The sequence below is a fragment of the Megascapheus bottae genome, chromosome 3 (assembly GCF_031878675.1).
Source record: "Megascapheus bottae isolate mThoBot1 chromosome 3, mThoBot2.hap1, whole genome shotgun sequence".
Lineage (NCBI taxonomy): Eukaryota > Metazoa > Chordata > Mammalia > Rodentia > Geomyidae > Megascapheus > Megascapheus bottae.
In genome coordinates this window covers 31,650,950-31,667,780 of record NC_143511.1, presented here as the reverse complement: position 1 = coordinate 31,667,780, position 16,831 = coordinate 31,650,950, and the positions used below count along the sequence as shown (strand labels likewise).

Below are 16,831 nucleotides of genomic sequence, written 5' to 3'. Positions count from 1 at the left end.
ACAATGCACATTAACAGAAAGCACTCACGGGAACATGAGGGAGGCCAGCGCTGCCCTGACTACTGATTTCTGTGGTCAGTAAGGGGGACCAGGAAATAAGAGTTCATCCTGGAGTAGGACGTGAGGGCAGTAGGGGTGAGGAGAACAAAGTTGTGTACTGGGCTGGGTCAACTGGGGATGGAAGGTCACCTGTGGACTGTGACTGACCCTGATGAATTGCAGCCCAGTGCTTCGGTCCCTGGCCCAGCTCAAGTCCACCATGTCCCTGGACCAGGGCCTGTGGAGAGGCCTTCAGGAACGGCAGTGCCTAAGCAATTATGACCGCATGAGCTACCACAAGATGGCGGCCAAGTGAGTGAGGGACCCTGGACTGGGGTTGTGTGATGGAGGAGGACAGAAACTCACACCTGGCCCTGGTGGGGCTCATCACTCATACTGCCAGGAAGGGTGTGGATACACCCAGAAGACCTCCTCTCCTGACACGTTTCTGAGTGGCAGTCTACCCGAGGTGCGGGCTGTGCTCCCGTGAGGTCCTCACAACTCCTGCCTCACTGATGCCTAGTCTACCCTACCAGAGGCGTAAGGGTCAGCTCAGGAGGAGAAATCAGTCAGTAAGTGGTCACTTCCAAAATAGAGTTGTGCAAAGAAAAATGTTGCTCCAGACATCAGTGGCTCGTGACTCTGTGGGGACCATCCCTGCTCTACAATCTCAAACTTTTAACTTCAAATCTTTGTTCTCTGCATTGTTCAAATCTTGATCAACTTCTGATAGTCACCTCCTGTGGTTAGGAGCAGGGCCAGAATAGACCTTGAAGATGGTCATGGAAGGCCCTTCCTGGGTCTCTTGGTTCCGTGCAATCCTGGGAGATTTAAAGTCTCCTTGATCTATGATTTTAAAAATTATAATTGGAATTATACACAGGGGTTGAGTTACATAAGTCAGGTTAAAAGCACATTTCTTTTTGGAGAATATCACTCCCTTCTTTACACCTTGTTTTCACCCTTTATCAGCAACAGCCTTCTGGTAGCAGACAAATACCTTATAGTCATTTTCCCACACCCTCCACGTTGTTCTGCTGGGAACTGGAACTCATCTCCCAGTCAGCTCAGTCTGTGCCTCTCTCACTGCCCAGGTTCATGGAGTGTGAGGCTACTGAGGAGATGGAGAATTCAGAATTGCAGGTGATAACGCATTTCCAGGGCCAGCCTCATACAATCCCACTGAAGCCAGATTCTCCAAGGCCCTCATTCCCTGACAGTCTCTAGCAGCCAGGTATGGTCTCTCAATGTTCTACTGGAGATCATAGTCCATAAGGTGTCCAAAAGGGTTCTGGAAGGATTTACCCACATCCAGAGCTCCTCTTTCAGATACAGGTGTTGCTGTTACAATTGAAGCAAAGCATTCCTCTAAAGCCTGAGGTTTCTTATGTAGATAGTATGGAACTGGTTAATGTCGGGGCTAGATCTGTAGCTCCATTCTCCACGATCCTAGCACCCTGGACAACACCTGCTCAGGATCAGGGTTTGGATGTGGAGAGCACTAGAGCCTCAGTGTCTCTGAATTTGTTCCCACATGGCAGTCCTATGTGACCCACGTGGTGCAGTATCTCCTCTTGTTCCAGATCTATGATGGCCTTGGTCTGGCATCCTTCTAGTAAACTCTGTTCCCTAGCAATCTTGTGGTGAAGCTCATTTCCCCATCCATGCATTGGCTTGTTTTCCTCTCTCTTAGAGGGCAACTCCACAAAGACTGACCTCAAAGCTCGGTCTGCCCAACCATCAGCACTCACAGGTCAGAGGCTGCCAGAGACCACGACATCTGAAGAGATCCCACCGGAAGCCGTGGAGGAGTACATAGCCATCATGAACTGACTGGAGGAGGGCCTTCCAGAAATGTCCACTCACATGTCTGAGGGCACATCCAAAGAGGAGGACATGGAATAACAGATGTTGAGGACATCTGCTCAGACCCAGAGCTCCTGAGCCGCATTGACCAGCTCTGCTCCCAGGAAGATTTCATGGCAAATGTGGGCTCCATCTCCAGCTCTGCTCTCTGCTACCTTCCCTGGCCCTTGGAATTCAGCATGATTTCCTGGCTGCTCACCTGTGGGGGGAAAGCGGGGGAGGAGGGAGGAAGCAAAGGAAGGAGAGAGGGAGGGAGGGAGAGAGGGAGATGACATTCAATTTCTGTGCTGTACCCATTGGGGGAGGTCATTCCTTCCTGTCTCCTCTAAGTCCCCTTGACACACATTGCTCCTTTCTACACACACTGACACCCTCTTCCTCGGGCCCAGGTGGAGGCCATCATCCATCCCACATTCCTGGAAGGACTGCTTTCCTCCAAACCACAGCTGGATCTCCTGGCCCTCACTGAGGAGCTGGAACAGGAAGAAGGACTTACCCCTGACCAGGTAAGCACAGGAAGGACTGAGGGAAGGTAGATCAGGAGGGGTAGAAGGGAGCACAACCAGAAGGGAGGGGCCATGGCCCCAGGCTCCTGGGGAGTCCTGGCCTTCCAGGTCATTCCTAATGGAAGATGTGGGTGTGGGCAGGAAGGAAGGACACGCGGAGCAGGGAGGGGCTCCCAGTGGGGAGGTGGCAAGCACTAGTGTGTGTGTCTGCAGCCAAGGAGGCAATGCCTCTGGTTGTCGCCTGTCCTTGGGTCTCTTCCAGACAGATGCAAAGCCACTGCCTATTCATTTTCTCCTCCCACAGATAGTGGAGAAGCGTCTTGGGGCGCCCAGAGTAGACACAGGTGTTTCTGAGTCGGCCACCTGCCAAGGGGCAGATAGACAAGACCAGCGCCGCCAACAAGAAGTCAGTGCAGAAGCCGGCACGGTGCAAAGCGTTTCCAGTGATGATCAGAGCCACGGTGGAAGCGATGTGGAGCAGTTGATGCCTGATGCGGCTGCTGTCCTCCAGGGGGTCAAGGGTCTCCTTCACTGGAGCCACGTGGTCCACGGCTTCTCCCCATGGACATGGATCCCAACACCAACATCTGGGCTCCGGAGACACACTGCATCACATGGAAGAGTCTCCTTCTGGGACTCCATGCAAGCTACCAGGGGATAGGAAGGTGGACAAGAAAGGTGTCCCCAGCCTGGCTTCCTTGCTGGGCACTGAGTACCATCTCCTATGCTAGGGAATATCACAGAGCCCCAGATCCTCCACCCTTCTGTGCTCTGAACACCAAGTCCCAAGACCTTCATTGTCCAAGGGAAGAGGCAGTAGCCTGGATCCCCTTCCACCTGTCATGTCCAAGAAAAGAGCTCGCATTAGAGCCTCGTGCACCCTAGAAAGAATTCCCATCCAGGGACTTGCCTTGAGGAGTTTGCAAAGGACTTGGCTTTGGGTATAATTCAGCTGTCATAGCCTCAGAAGAGAAAGCATGAAGCACTGGAAGTTAAGAAGAAGAGGAAGAAGAAAAAGCATTGAAACTAGTCGGGGCCTGAGTGAGATCTCACCTGGCTTGCATTCTACAACCCAGCAAGCAAAAAGGTCTTCCTCACTCAGTGCTGATCTAGGACTCCTTAGGGTAGCAGTGGAAGTGGAGGGTAGTGAAAATAGTAGGAATGAAGGGAAGGTGCAGTGAGCTCAGATGGGGAGGGAGTTTTATGTGAGGGGGGAGTTGTAATTATGAAGAATAAACAAACATATTTTGGTTGGAACATTGCCCTCAGAACAGCTGAGCCGGTATCTGGGATGTGCAAGGATGAGAATGGTGAGGAGGGAAAGATGTCAAGATCTATAGTAAACACATGCCTATCTAGTTCTTCCATCCAGATTGGCCCACTGCCCCTGTAAGCACAGACACTGCAATTTCTCTGTTCTCTTGTTCATAACCTTCTCATAAGGCCTCGCCATGTTAAAAAGTCCTTGTGTGCACAGCACATTATTATGTGATCCACCAATACCTAGTTAGAAGAGTCAGTTTTGTGCTTTCCACCTCGCTACTGTCATCCAATTCTGTAGGAATGAGCCTAGGAGCCTAGAGAACTCCTTTCTACTCCCTAAACTGCCCCATGTCTTGGCTGAACAGGTTCTCAACTAGCCATGGTCTTCCCAAGTGAGTGGCTCCAGGGGAGAAAAGGCCTGGCCCCAGGGAAAGCAGGTACATCGTCCTGGGGCATCTTCAGCTGACAACCTCAGCAAGAACTGTTCCCTTATCCATGAGGATACCATGCGCTCTGGCAGTGACCTGGAGAGAACAGCTATTGTGGATGCCTTTTTGAGGCTGCACTTTAATTTTCAGTCAGAGTTGACATTCTCCTGGGCTGTAGATATTAAGCAGCATTGCTGAGAATCCGTGGATTAAGGATACAATCATTCTGTCTGAACCTGACCAAGCAACTGCAAATTGTCCTCTCCTGCCAGAGTCTAGTGAATCATTGGCCATCACTAGACACAGGTTCTACTTGAGGCTCAGGGAAAATCAGGTATTGTGTCAGGGCTGGCTATCAGGACAGACAGCAAGGTTTCCTTTTAAAAAATGTACTTCTGGGGCTGGGAGTTTGGCTTAGTGGTAGAGTGCTTGCCTAGCATTCACGAAGACCTGGGTTTAATTCCTCATACCACATACATAGCAAAAAGCCAGAAGTGGTGCTGAGGCTCAAGTGGTAAAGCCCTAGCCTTGAGAAAATCCAGGGACAGTACTCAGACACTGAGCCCAAGCCCAGGATTGGCAAAAAAAAAAAAATGTACTTCTGAGGCCGGGAGTTGGGCCTAGTTGTAGAGTTCTTGCCTAGCATGAACACAGACTCAGATTTGATTCCTTGCTACCATATACATAGAAAAAAAAACCAGAAGTGGTACTGTGGCTCAAGTGGTAGAGCTCTGGCCTTGAGAAAGCCCAAGGACAGTGCTCAAGCCCTGAGTTCAAGGCTCAGGGCTGGCAAAAAAAATGTACTTCTGTGGGATCTGGGTGAAAATTTTTGTGTCCAAGTGAGAGCTGAGAATCCCACAGAACCTAATGACGCACTCACAGATCCTTCCCCCCAGCCAGGTTTTCAAGAGACACAACTACCCAGCATGTTTGCAGTAGAGACTTAAGAAACTCTTCACTGAACTCTCAGTTGTAAGAGCATCACATAAGCTTTCTCAGCAGACAATGGCCTTTGAGCTTATTTTAAAGAATACATGGTAACTGAGAAATCTCTGAGCAAAGGTTCATTTTCCAACCTCCAAAAAACAAATCCTGCCTTTACACCATTGTCTTTGGAATGCGTTCTGCCTTAGATTATAACAAGATCATGGTTCCAGCCTTGTACGGAGTATGTTTGTAAAAAGTGTTTGGGAAACTAAAAGATGTTCACTGAGAGTAAGAGCAAACCACAGACAAATCTCACATTATAGTGCAGGATCATGAGGTTCCTAATGAATGTAAATAATGAGTCATGAGAAATTGCTGTGCTGTTCTTTTTTATATTTTTAATCAAGGAAAATGCCCAAATACATCCTCTGGCTTCAATTACTTTGAAAAGTTATGCAGCTGGACAATGTATCTCCAGTGTCTTAACGAGTTTTCCTGTGTTAGCCCCCCACGTGTGGGCTAAGGTGGAAACCGTTTCTAGGTCACTTTCCAGGGCCTACTTACCTAGGGAATGATGGCCACTTTTACAAAAAAAAAAAAAAAAAAAAAAAAAAACACCTACCCTTGAAACTCCAATGTAATCATAATATTCGGTGTAGATTACAAAAACACATACTCAGAGTGGAGATGTGACTCAAACAAAACTTTCCCAGTAAGCTCAAATCCCTGAGTTCAGTCAAAGCAAACAAATTTTATTTCAATAAATGAAAACTACCCTCAACCACCCTCAAATAAAACTTAAAGTACACATATCCTTATCATCACAAAACGTAAGGCCTCCTAGCATCCAGAATGGATTTTCAGTTTCCAGGAATACATGAGAAGATTTGCATCAGACTCATACCCTTCTTAATCTAAAACACAATTCTCCACTCCTAAATTAAACACGTACAACAAACAGCCTGTGTTACAAACATGCAAACATAGCAATCCATCTCAATCAGACACATAAATATCATGACCTCCTCCAAACATTCCCAGGTGATGCTCCATGCCCCCAAACAAGCATACCACCTCACATCAACAAGTAGAAGCACATACAAGTGTCCATCCCGAGAACAAAGTCTATCTACATTCCTAGGCAATATATATGCAGCTCATAATGCCTAAGGATGCACAACAACCCACTCTTTCAAAACCTCGTAACAGAAAAACGTATCTTTTATATTCTCAACTACACATCGTGTGTATGTACTCCATATGTAAACTCTAGGATATGATCTGTATACAGATCAAACAGACAAAGCAACAGGAAGACATAGCCTTCCCTCAAGTGCATGCACACATTCATAGAAGTATAGTATGCCCTCAGTTCATACAGAAACATCCATAATAACCAGCACAAAGAGACTACCAAAGGTTCTGGACCCCACATTTACAAAATATCCACATGCAACTCCTACATACATAAAAATCTCATTGTGTTCTATTTCATACCTTTTCCTTATTTCCTATACATACAAATATACTCAAAATCAATTCCCTGGAGCACACACACACACACACACACACACACACACACACACACACACACGAGTCAAGACACACATTCAGCAATTTGATTAAAAACTATTAATCATCTGTGTTTTGAAGACAAAGAACAAAGTACAATTTTTAAAAGTTACCAAAAATTGGTATTTGAAAATATAAAAATATAAAAATGTAAAGGAGAGCACATTTCACATATAAAACTGTTTTTGTTGCTGCAGTGTGCTGCAGCACAAGAGAAATCCTCACTCTAGGCAGGAGTCCTACCTCATTATCAGGTGGTCTATCTGACATCTGCTGCTGTGACACTATGTAGACAATCAGATAACTGGAAAATCTAGTAGGTGTAATTAACAGGCTTCTTAATTTCTCATGAATGAAGGAAAGTGAAGGATACTTAGTGATTGGAGATGATGCTTATGGACACCCAGTCCTCCTGACCCTTCTGGACAAACTCACATAACACAGACACAAAGCCTTCCAGGTCTGCCTCCTAATGCAAGGTCCCCTGTCCATGGAAAGCAAGACTAAAACCCCAGGAAAGGAGGTCCTAGAGCTAAGCCTAGTGCCTCATTTACAAATTGAGGGGGGGGACAGTGAATTTCAACCTGCAGGACAGTGTTGAGGTCAGAGGAGTAAGTCAGGTCACTTTGGACACAAAATCAAGTAGCTGGAATGAATTTTATACAATAGCATGTTACTAAATGAGCTGTGGAGACTAAAAAGCCACATCCTCATCTATTCTTCATTTTTTGTTGTCTCAGTGCTGACATCATGATGGTTGCTCTGAAAGATCTGCTCCTGTTCCTGAGATCTAAGTACTGCAGGAGACTTGGTGACAGCCCCTATGTCACTGTTCGATAAATGACCAAAAAAAAAAAGTCATGACTTTAGTAGACATTAAGTTGAAAATGAACTTTAAAACTTGGGGGAAGGAGAGTAGGAGGGGAAAGTGGGAGAAAATGAGGGAGGGGGATAACAATGTTTAAAAAGAAATGTAAGCCAGGAGCGTAGTCTAGTGGTAGAGTGCTCACATAGCATGCACAGAGCCCTCAGTTCAATACCTCAGTACCATATACTCAGAAAAAGCTGGAAGTGGTGCTATGACTCAAGTGGCAGAGTGCTAGCCTTGAGCAAAAAGTGCCCAAGGACAGTGCTCAGGCCCTGAGTTCAGGCCCCAGGACTGGCAAAAAAAAAAAAAAAAGAAAAAAGAAAAAAAAAGTGTAAACCGGTCATGGTGGCTCATGCCTGTAATCCTAGCTACTCAGAATGCAAAGATCTGAGGATCGTGGTTCAAAGCACTAAAAAATGGGTGAGACTGTTATATTAATCACCAGAAAACCGGAAGTGGCAATGTGGCTCAAGAGGTAGGGCAGGAGCCTTGAGCTGAATAGCTCGGGGACAATGCTCAAGCCCAGAGTTCAAATCCCACATGTAATAAAAAAAAATGTACTGATCACCTTACTTACAAAACTGTAACCCCTGTTCATCAACTTTAAAATAAATAAAGAAAAAAATATCCTCTGAATTTTCAGTCTCCAGGTAGCCAAGAATATCACATTTTTATGATAATTACACTGTAATTATCATAAATCAAAATATGCCTTCCCATATTTAAAAATGCTCAGTGACTTCCAACAAGGATACATACACATTATACAGTTACATTGCACTTCAAAGATGAGGTGCATCCAACGAACTAGCCAATCCTCTTTCATATAAATACCTTTTCTTAAACTTAATAAATACAAGATTTCTGTTTTTTATCCAGACTCCTGAACCCACAGGAAGTCGGTCATCATAGGACAACATCCGTCTAAGGAAACTTATTGCATTCTTTTTTTTCCATATATTTTTATTGTAATTAATAGAAGGGTTACATGGTATTTGCCAGATAGAAGGTGCATTAATTCCCATACATTGATACCCTTTCACATGTCTTGGTCCCCATTTCCCTCCCCCCACCCCCTCTTATTATTACATTCTGTAAAGGCACTAATAGGACTGAGGAAAGTGGTCCAAACAGGGATGCTTGATAGTTTTGCTTGCTTCCATGAGGTTCATAAGTGAAACAAAGTCTGTTGGAACTTCCATTACTTTGCAGTGACATTAGGTTCACCACAACTGTTAGCCTCCACACCCCCCCCCCCGCCCCCATCCCTGCTGCAAGCAAGAAGCCCAGCACTGTAGCTCTAGCCAGCATCCATGGTGGACTCACTGCCAGGTACCAGGCCAGGCTCAGGGCTCATGGAGGCCCAGTGGGTCCCTCCTACAGGCACAGGGAATCAAAACCCACTGTGGGGTGAGGGGTAGGGGGGGGGGGCAATGCAGTAACATGTTAGAAGGCGTTAGCTCTAAGTTTCCATTACCTTTGTTTTTTTGGATAAATAACTCTCGACGTCGTCATGGGAGCCACGACCGTTAGAAAACTGTCCTCCGAGCTCGCGCCTGCGCAACCTCACTCTCAGGTGCCAGTCCTTTGTTTGCACCTGCGCATCTGTGCTTGCGCCTGCGCATCTGTGCTTGCGCCTGCGCATCTGTGCTTGCACCGCCATCTGTTGCTTGCACCTGCGCAGCTATGCTTACACCCGCCATCTGCGCTAGTGCCTGTGCCCCTGCGATTGCGCCTGCGCATCTAGGCTTGCACCCCCCCCCCCATTTACGCTTGCGCCTGCGCATCTATGCTCCTGCAGGCCCAAGTCCATGCCTTCCCTGACCCATTATGCACATCCCTGTGCTTCTCTGGCTTCTAGCAGGCAGTGTTAGAGAGCCTTCTTCATGCACATGCGTGGGCCATATGAGATGGGGCCATGGTGATCAACTTTCCTTAAAACCACCTGTTGAGATTCGATTACTCATGATTCTCAAAGTTACCAAGCTAGCACCCACACACTTAACCATCAGCAAATTCCATTAAAGAGCCTTCACGCAGTTTCCAACCTGGTGATTTGTCCTGTTACTAGAGCTCTAGTACACTGACTCTACTATGTACATTTATTTCACACAGAGATCCTCCGGTAAATATTGATACACAAATGCTTAAAGTTTTTTTGTTAAATGTTGAGTGAACTTAACAACTTGAGCCTATTTGGATCAATTTTACAAATAGCATGGGGGGGGGGGTCATTGCAAGTTTCAAATACTTTCTCATGCCACATGGTGGCAGTGTTGTACGCGAATTCCTAGAACCCCGAAAAGACCACCAGAGGCCACAGTCAAAGCTAAAGAGCAGGGATCATTTTATTTACGAGTCTAGACTCGGGCCTCTGCGTACCAGCAGCAGGCAACGCTGAAAAGGCCCTGAGCAAGAACTTCACACTGCTTTTATAGGGAAAGTACAATGACCTGATTGGCTATTTGACTCAAACCACTGGTCGAATCAGAGCTCAGGTGTCTAACCACTGAGCACCAAGCTGTTACCACCTGGGGTTCAAGTACATGGGCCCTAAACAAAGGAGGGGGAGTCATTCCCAGAACATGGGACAATCTTGGCACAACAGCAGGAAGATCCTCCAAGCTTTTACTGCCAAGATTTTCCCATTGAATAGCTGCAAAGACAAGATATATGCTCTCACTATTCTGTCTCCTCAAGAGCATGGGAGCGGGGGGAGGGCATCTATCCACAGAAACACAGTGATGCTTCCTCAGTGCAATTTCACTAGTTTTTTTTTTTTTTTTCTTTTTCCTCAGCATTCAACATGGCCTGTGGTCTTTCTGCAACACTTGTCACAAGCCAGGGTCCAAAGAACTGTTATCTACTCCTTTGTGTGATGTGTCTTCACAAATTATACTTGGAATAATTTGGTTATATCTACACATCTACAGCCTCCCAATTAAGATCTAGCAAGAGTTGTATAGGGAAGCTGCCAGACAGGACAGAAATGTTAGGCACATGTAAGAAAGCAGTTCTTACACACAACAGAAGACATATGCAATTGGGTAACCACCATGTTTGCTCACTTCTGTAACTGACTACACAGTGATAGAATGTGATGGAAATATACACTAGTTCATGCAAAAATATAGGTGGGAGAAAACAGAATTTTCCATGAGAAAACTGGAGAGTTGTTGAGAATGAGACCACACAAATGTAGCAAAGCTGGGAGAAGGTTTGTAGGCTATGGACTTGAGAAATTTCATGAAACAATCCCTTTTGGTCAATGTACCTTAGCATAGGGCTACAAGCTTACCTGCCAACAGTGTTCTGTTTCAAAGAAATTTCACAAAATAATATGAGAAAATCACTAGCCTGGATATAGGTCAAAACACAAACATAAATTTATGATTTCTGCTGAAGACATGCTTCTTTAACCTCTGGGGCCACAGCAGACAGCTCCCATTACTGTGGGAGAGATACAGAAAAATGAGGGTTAGAGGTTGGAAGCCTGGATTTTCTCAAAATGGACAGCCATTCCATAAATACAATACTTCTAATGTCTGCATAAAGAGGAAAAGGAAAATACTAATCAACCGGAGGAAAACATGGGAAGGGGTAGCAAAGTTCAAGAAATAATATACCACCACCTGACGAATGTAACTATAACCCCTCCATACATAACCCTGATAATAAGATACAATAAAAAAAGAAAAAGAAAAAAACACTAATCACCTTCACCTTAGGGCAAGGGAAGATTTTTCTGCTCTTCTTTTCCTCACATCCATCTCTATTGCCACAAAATCCACAGACTGCATTGACTACTCCATAGTCTATGTCATCACATTAACCACCAAATGTATTTACATAAAATGCATACACAGTATGTATATACATGTACACATTGTATAAACATTCAATATGTGTATGTACACATACATACACACATGTGTACTTAAGATAGAATGTAAACACAGAGTTTGGACAACCATTTAAATTGTTCAAGAACCTACCTGTGCAAGAGGAAGCAGGGTAAATGAGGAAAAGAAAACCAGGATTATGGATGAAGAATTGAAGGAAGAAAACATCAGCAAAACCATTTTATTTTGCATCTGAGAGAGATTAAAGGTGCCTGGGCACCCACCAATCATCTTATCACACTGTATTATTCAAAGGAAACCGACATTTAGGTCCACCCACCAGAGCCCTTAATGGAACATATGTCAGTCCCCACCCAGCCCTGCTGGATCTCTGCCCCTCCCCCCACCATAGCATGTCTTGACCCCTACATTCTACTGCCAACATGCAGTCAGAGATGACCACAGACCCCAACAAAGAACATAGATATCTGCAGCACAGAAATAGTTTTCCTGTGACCACCAGATACACAGTGCCACAGAGGCCCGATTGCTGATGCCCAAAAATGCTGTTGTCCCCCAGAGTTGACATGGATCTTCATCACTGGAAGCCACGCTGTCCACTGGTTCTTTCAAGGGCATGAACTCCACCCTCAGTGCCTGGGGTCCAGAGATATAGCAGGTCTCAGAGAAGACTCTTCTGAAGGGGCTCCACACAAGCTAACAAGTGAGAGGAATGCGAACAAGGAAGGGCTGTCTCTCCAGCCTGGCCTTCTTGCTGGGCTCGCAGTACCATCTCTTGTCTTAGGGAATGTCACAGAGATCCAGATCCCCCACCATCCACCTCTGCTTGGAAACCAAGTACCCAGGCTCATTTCCCCACAGGAAAAGCCACAGCCTGGATTGCCCTCCACCTGTCAAATTGGAGAAACACACTTGCATTAGAGACTTGTGCACTGTGGAAAATAATTCCCACCCAGGGCCTTGCCTTGAACAGTCTAGAAAACAGGACTTGACTTTGGGCCTGGTTGGACCTTCACAGCCTCAGGAAAGAACACATGAATCATTAGATGGAGGAGGGGGAGGAGGGGAGAAATGGAGCAGTAGGGGGGACTGAATAAGAACTGCTCAGACGCAGAGCTCCTGAGCCTCATTGACCACCTCTACCTCCGAAGAGGATTTTATGGCAAATGTGGATAACATCTTCAGATCTGCTCTCTGCCACAATCCCTAGCCTTCTGAATGAAGCTCGATTCCCTAGCTGCTGATCTGGTGTGTGTGTCTATGTGTGTATGTGTGTATTAATATTTAACAATTGTGCTTGTACCCATTGGGGGAGGTCATTCCTTCCTGTCTCCTCTAAGTCCCCTTGACACAGGTTGCTCCTTTCTACACACACTGACACCCTCCTGGAGGCCATCATCCATCCCACATTCCTGGAAGGACTGCTTTCCTCCAAACCACAGCTGGAACAGGAAGAAGGACTTACCCCTGACCAGGTAAGCACAGGAAGGACTGAGGGAAGGTAGATCAGGAGGGGTAGAAGGGAGCACAACCAGAAGGGAGGGGCCATGGCCCCAGGCTCCTGGGGAGTCCTGGCCTTCCAGGTCATTCCTAATGGAAGATGTGGGTGTGGGCAGGAAGGAAGGACACGCGGAGCAGGGAGGGGCTCCCAGTGGGGAGGTGGCAAGCACTAGTGTGTGTGTCTGCAGCCAAGGAGGCAATGCCTCTGGTTGTCGCCTGTCCTTGGGTCTCTTCCAGACAGATGCAAAGCCATTGCCTATTCATTTTCTCCTCCCACAGATAGTGGAGAAGCGTCTTGGGGCGCCCAGAGTAGACACAGGTGTTTCTGAGTCGGCCACCTGCCAAGGGGCAGATAGACAAGACCAGCGCCGCCAACAAGGAGTCAGTGCAGAAGCCGGCACGGTGCAAAGCGTTTCCAGTGATGATCAGAGCCACGGTGGAAGCGATGTGGAGCAGTTGATGCCTGATGCGGCTGCTGTCCTCCAGGGGGTCAAGGGTCTCCTTCACTGGAGCCACGTGGTCCATGGCTTCTCCCCATGGACATGGGTCCCAACACCAACATCTGGGCTCCGGAGACACACTGCATCACATGGAAGAGTCTCCTTCTGGGACTCCATGCAAGCTACCAGGGGATAGGAAGGTGGACAAGAAAGGTGTCCCCAGCCTGGCTTCCTTGCTGGGCACTGAGTACCATCTCCTATGCTAGGGAATATCACAGAGCCCCAGATCCTCCACCCTTCTGTGCTCTGAACACCAAGTCCCAAGACCTTCATTGTCCAAGGGAAGAGGCAGTAGCCTGGATCCCCTTCCACCTGTCATGTCCAAGAAAAGAGCTCACATTAGAGCCTCGTGCACCCTAGAAAAGAATTCCCATCCAGGGACTTGCCTTGAGGAATTTGCAAAGACTTGGCTTTGCAGCTGATTCAGCTGTCACAGCCCCAGAAGAGATCACATGAGTCATTAGACAGTCAGAAGAAGAGAAGGAGAAAAAAAGAAAAGATTTGAAGACAGTGGGGTGGGGTTAATGGGCTACCCTCTATAGAAGTTTGACCTTAAAGTTGGGGCCTAAGTCAGATTTTACCAGGACTGCATTTTGCAACAGGCTAAGCTAAGGGCCCTCTTTGCTTAGTGCTGATCCAAGGTCTTTATGATGGCAGAGGAAGGGGGAAAGCAGTGGGAGGGGGAGGAGGGGAAAGTATGGTGAACCTGGAGATGATGAGGGAATTTAAAATGGCGACAATAAATATTGTTTGGTTGGAACATAGGCTCGGGGCAGCTGAGCAAGAGTCTGGGCTGTATAAGGAATGAGGATGGTGAAGAGGGAAAGACCTAGAGATATGAGGCTCTAATGTGCACACATGCTCATCCAGTTCTTTCATCCACTGCTTCTAGAACTGGAAAACTGGAATTTCTCTGTGATCTTGTTTAAAACCCATTCATAGGGCTTCACCTACTTAAGAGGTCCTTGTGTGCGCATCACGACATGACCCTCCCCCACCTAATAGGAGTGGTAGATTTTTCTTCCACCTTTCTACCATTGCCCTGTTGTCTGCTTTGTTCTAGGGGAAGAAGCTACTGGCTCCTGGGGAATCTTTAGCTGAAAACCTTAACAAGGATTCTTCCCCCATTCATGAAGATTCCATGCTCTCTGGAAATGACCAGAAGATACCTGTTCTTGTGAATACCTTTTGATAATTTCTCTTTTATGTTTACTCAGATTTGCAAGGGATTCTCCTGGACTCTGGGCTCTGGGGAAAGATTGTTGTGTAGTGCCTGTTCAAAGTAGATACATATAAACATCTAAATGAAATAAGTTATATAAGAAGATCTCAGAAGAGGTGCAGTGACTCATACCTGTAATCCTAGCTACTCTGGAGGCTAAAATCAAAGAACCATGGTTCTCAGTCAGCCAAGGCAGAAAAGTCATGAGAATTTTATCTACCAAAATGAAGTGGAGCTGTGACCCAAGTAATAGAGTACTAGCCTTGACCAAAAAAAAAAAAAAGCCTCAAGGACAGTGTCTAGGATCTGAGTTCAAGCCCAGCTGCATTTAACTTTTGATAAAGGAGCCTAAAACACGCACTGGATAAAATATAGCCTCTTCAACAAATGATGCTCTGATTACTGGATAATGAACTCAAAGAAAAGCAAAAATCATGTTGGAAGGCATGGCATTAATCAAGATGCTTTGTACTCAAAAAATGACATGTTGAGGTGTCTGGTGCCTGGTGTCTCATGCGTGTAATGTTAGCTACTCAGGAGGCTGAGATCTGAGGATCACAGTTCAAACTCAGCCTCGGCAGGAAAGTGGGTGAGACTCTTATTTCTAATTAACCACCAGAAAACCGGAAGTGGCACTGTGGCTCAAAGTGATAGAGTGCTAGTCTTGAGGAGGGAAAAAAAAAACAACAAAAACAACTCAGGGACAGCACCCAGGCTGAGTTCAAGCCCCATGACCACCAACAAAATGTTAAATCGAAACATCTTTGTACAACTATTACAATATAATTCTTTTTTTAAAAAAATTAAGAGAATCATGACCAGAAACTGGTGGCCCATACCTGCAATTCTAGCTACCTAGGAAGCTAAGATCTGAGGATTTCATTTTAAAGCCAGTCCAGGCAAGAAAATCCAAGAGATGCTTACCTCTGATTAACTAGCAAAAAGCTGGAAGTGAAGGCTAAGCTCAAGTGGTATTTTGCTATATAGCTCTTGCTAAAAGCATCTAGCCATACTCCTATCACACCATGATAGATTCATTTACTCTGTCACCTTTAATCTGAGCCTCACATGGTTTCAGCATATGGAAAGAATGCATACAAATTCAGTGTCAACATGAAATATAAGCAGCTACTAGTTCAACACCCAACCGTGCTTATTTCCATCTGAAGCCTCATGAGCTCAGTCTTTACTGTGCACATTCATGTCAACATTCTGCTCTTTCGAGCTACCACCAGAATCATTTCATTAAGCTCTACCTCCAACACTGTAGACTTTATCCAGACTGCTGCTTTTGTTTTATCCTCACTGTGATTTTTTAAGAACATGTGTGATAAACATCTTAAAAGAAGGAAAGACTAATTTGGGCTCACATATTCTGGGGGCTCAATCCAGGGTCACTTTATCTACTTTATTTGAGCCTGTTTGAGCCTGTAGCAGGTATGTTTATCATAGTCAAGTACACATGATTTAAGCAAACAAACAAACAAAAAAAGAAAACATAGACACCTCTCAGCATCTATAAAGCATAGAGAGTCTGGAATCACAATATCCCTTTTGAAGATAGCTTCTGGTTACCTAAATTCTTCGTATTAGAAACCACCTTTGGAATGATTCTTCCAGCTACCATTGGCTGGGGACTAGGTCATTAACACACAAGCTTTGTGGGACACTAAGCTTACCTCAATCATTATCTCAGGCTCCTAGCTTCAGGGAGATATGTCATGAAAATCCATGATCGGAAACCCTGGGTTAGTCTCAAGGAGATAGGTGGCATCGTGTGGCCAGCTAGTAACCACCATGATCATGCAAGTTTCCTCTTGTGCAGCAGCTACAGAACGGAATAGAAACAATGAAGATGTGTGCACTATGTTATAGAGAAGCATGAAGCAGACATAAACTCTCAGAGCTGTTATCCCATGCTTTCAGAGAATAGAAAATGTTTCCTCAAACCACGATCCTCTGAAAGAGAAACCAACATTCTCTCAGCCTCCAAGACCCATGGACAGCCTCCCTTACGTTGAAACTTCAGTTTTCCACAAAGATGTGTTGGTCCAAAATCAGAAGCATACTTGATCTACCTAATACCCCAAAGGGTGGGTGGAGATAGTAGTGGGACTTGGAGGTTCTACGGGCTTTCACCAGCTCCAAAGCCACTGATGCATGTCACTTTCCACCAGCTGATCACCTCTGGCTGTCCTAATGATTCTCATGAGATCTACAAGATAAAGTTCTTGGCTCATCTGACCTCCTGGCCAGCAACTTCTCCATGGACAGCAC

General features: G+C 45.8%; 1 protein-coding gene across 1 annotated transcript in view; it reads right to left on the bottom strand.

The window, feature by feature from the left end:
* Positions 1 to 886: 886 nt before the first annotated feature.
* LOC150065219 (putative serine protease 47) overlaps positions 887 to 16,831 on the bottom strand; it is a 29,482-nt gene continuing 13,537 nt past the window's right edge. The window contains exon 5 of the mRNA XM_090329787.1: positions 887 to 2,104. Within this exon, the coding sequence (XP_090185913.1) occupies positions 2,057 to 2,104 (48 nt within the window). The 3' untranslated portion in view covers positions 887 to 2,056. The remainder of the gene's footprint in view (positions 2,105 to 16,831) is intronic.